This window comes from Physeter macrocephalus, chromosome 21, assembly GCF_002837175.3.
Source record: "Physeter macrocephalus isolate SW-GA chromosome 21, ASM283717v5, whole genome shotgun sequence".
NCBI classification, from domain to species: Eukaryota; Metazoa; Chordata; class Mammalia; order Artiodactyla; family Physeteridae; genus Physeter; species Physeter macrocephalus.
In genome coordinates, this window is record NC_041234.1 from 39,138,959 (window position 1) to 39,140,521 (window position 1,563).

At 37.4% G+C, this 1,563-nt stretch overlaps 1 protein-coding gene and 1 pseudogene across 1 annotated transcript in view; both read left to right on the forward strand.

The window, feature by feature from the left end:
- Positions 1-1,563, forward strand: part of LOC129391727 (elongator complex protein 1-like) — a 542,951-nt pseudogene that overhangs the window by 168,303 nt on the left and 373,085 nt on the right.
- Positions 1-1,563, forward strand: part of LOC112062648 (protein Abitram) — a 4,841-nt gene that overhangs the window by 1,088 nt on the left and 2,190 nt on the right. Inside the window, exons 2-3 of the mRNA XM_024117633.1 lie at positions 273-324; positions 930-1,062. Coding sequence (XP_023973401.1) covers positions 273-324; positions 930-1,062 — 185 coding nt within the window. The remainder of the gene's footprint in view (positions 1-272; positions 325-929; positions 1,063-1,563) is intronic.

Sequence of the window (1,563 nt, forward strand, 5' to 3'; positions counted from 1 at the left end):
TAATGATTGTACTCATTTTAAAGTGAGGATACAAAAAGGTAGAGCAAAGAGTTAATCATCATTTTAACATTGAATGAATGATTCCATCTGAACCAGATATCTTTAAATACTTTATGGTAAGCCTTTAGGTATATCTTTTTGAGTAATGAAGGGATACCAGTGATGTATGTGTCCAGCCTTCATAATTAACTACCTCTCTGAACCAAAGAAAGTACTAGACAGTGGTAGTAAATATTGACTCAACAGCCATCAGACTCATTCATTTCTTCTAGATGTCAAAGGAAAACGCTGCGAGGACCACTGTATACTACAACACTGTAACCGGTAAGCAAATTGGGAATTTTAAATTATCAAAAAACCACTTTTTCTGGCATTGTAGCCTGCTGCGGTCTTGTATTGAATAAATATTCATTAAATGATGATCTTCCACTGTACTGAGATGGTATTATTTATAGTAGGAGTTTGGTTGACAGGAATGAGTCTTTCAGTGCCTATGCTAAACAAATAAACTTGATTACCCAAACATCCAAATGGAGGTCCACACCCTCAGTAGGCTGCTACCTCAAATAACCAGCCTGTGCCTAACCACTGAATTGCCCAAGCCCATGGAGAGGGCTAGGCTAGAAACACAGATGGTATCCTGTACATACCGGCATGCCTTACTTATCTCTCTTCCTCCTCAGTGCTGTCTAAACACCTCTGGTACTCTTCCCTTTTGGAGAAGGATATTCAATCCCATTTTCTCCATTTTTATTACTGCATTCTTTTCTTCAGTTAAGCTACAATAGTAGCCAGAGGAAAATGGGGGGAAATGATAGGCTGACTAAACAAATGTCAGCTCAGCTATTCTTGTGCCAGTAGGAATACAGTGTTATTGGAGGAAGAACCATACCAAGCAATAATACAGGATCGAATTTTGCTCCTCGTAGAATATGTGTCATCACACTGGCAGGATCCCATCTAGTTCTTCAAAGTGGAAAAGCAATTAAAAGCATTTCCTATCAAATCAGTACCAACTGTAGCAGACTTCAGAACAAAGTCTCGGGAAATTTAAGCGGGTATGTTCCTGTATTTCTCTACTTAAGTCCTCTATTATCATAATAATGATAGAGCCAGCCAGCCTTAGAACCCAGTAATATATGCTCAGCATACTTCCTTGGCAGTTAGAGATGATTTTAAGACTACTTAAACTCTAAAGAAATTCTTAGGCCAAAAAAATGAGGTATTTCAGAAGGTATATTATCTGTCATATTAGCTTCTGGGCCACCATCCCTATCATCTCCAGGATGAAGGATGGGGAAGCTGGGCCTTTGAAAGAACAACTCTAATACCAATATAACAAGATATTTTGTCCTTTCTAGTTGTGTTCAGCCAGTATTTCGAATTCTATAAAATTTAGGTGATCAATACTTCTTTATCGTATATTTTCACATGTGAACTTAAAAGTAAACAAAGTCCTGAGGTAGTGAAAAACACAAATCAATCTGAGAAAATATACAGTATTTGCTTCGTATCTTTTCCCATTCCTAAATCATTGCCAATTTAATACACATCTAGCTACAC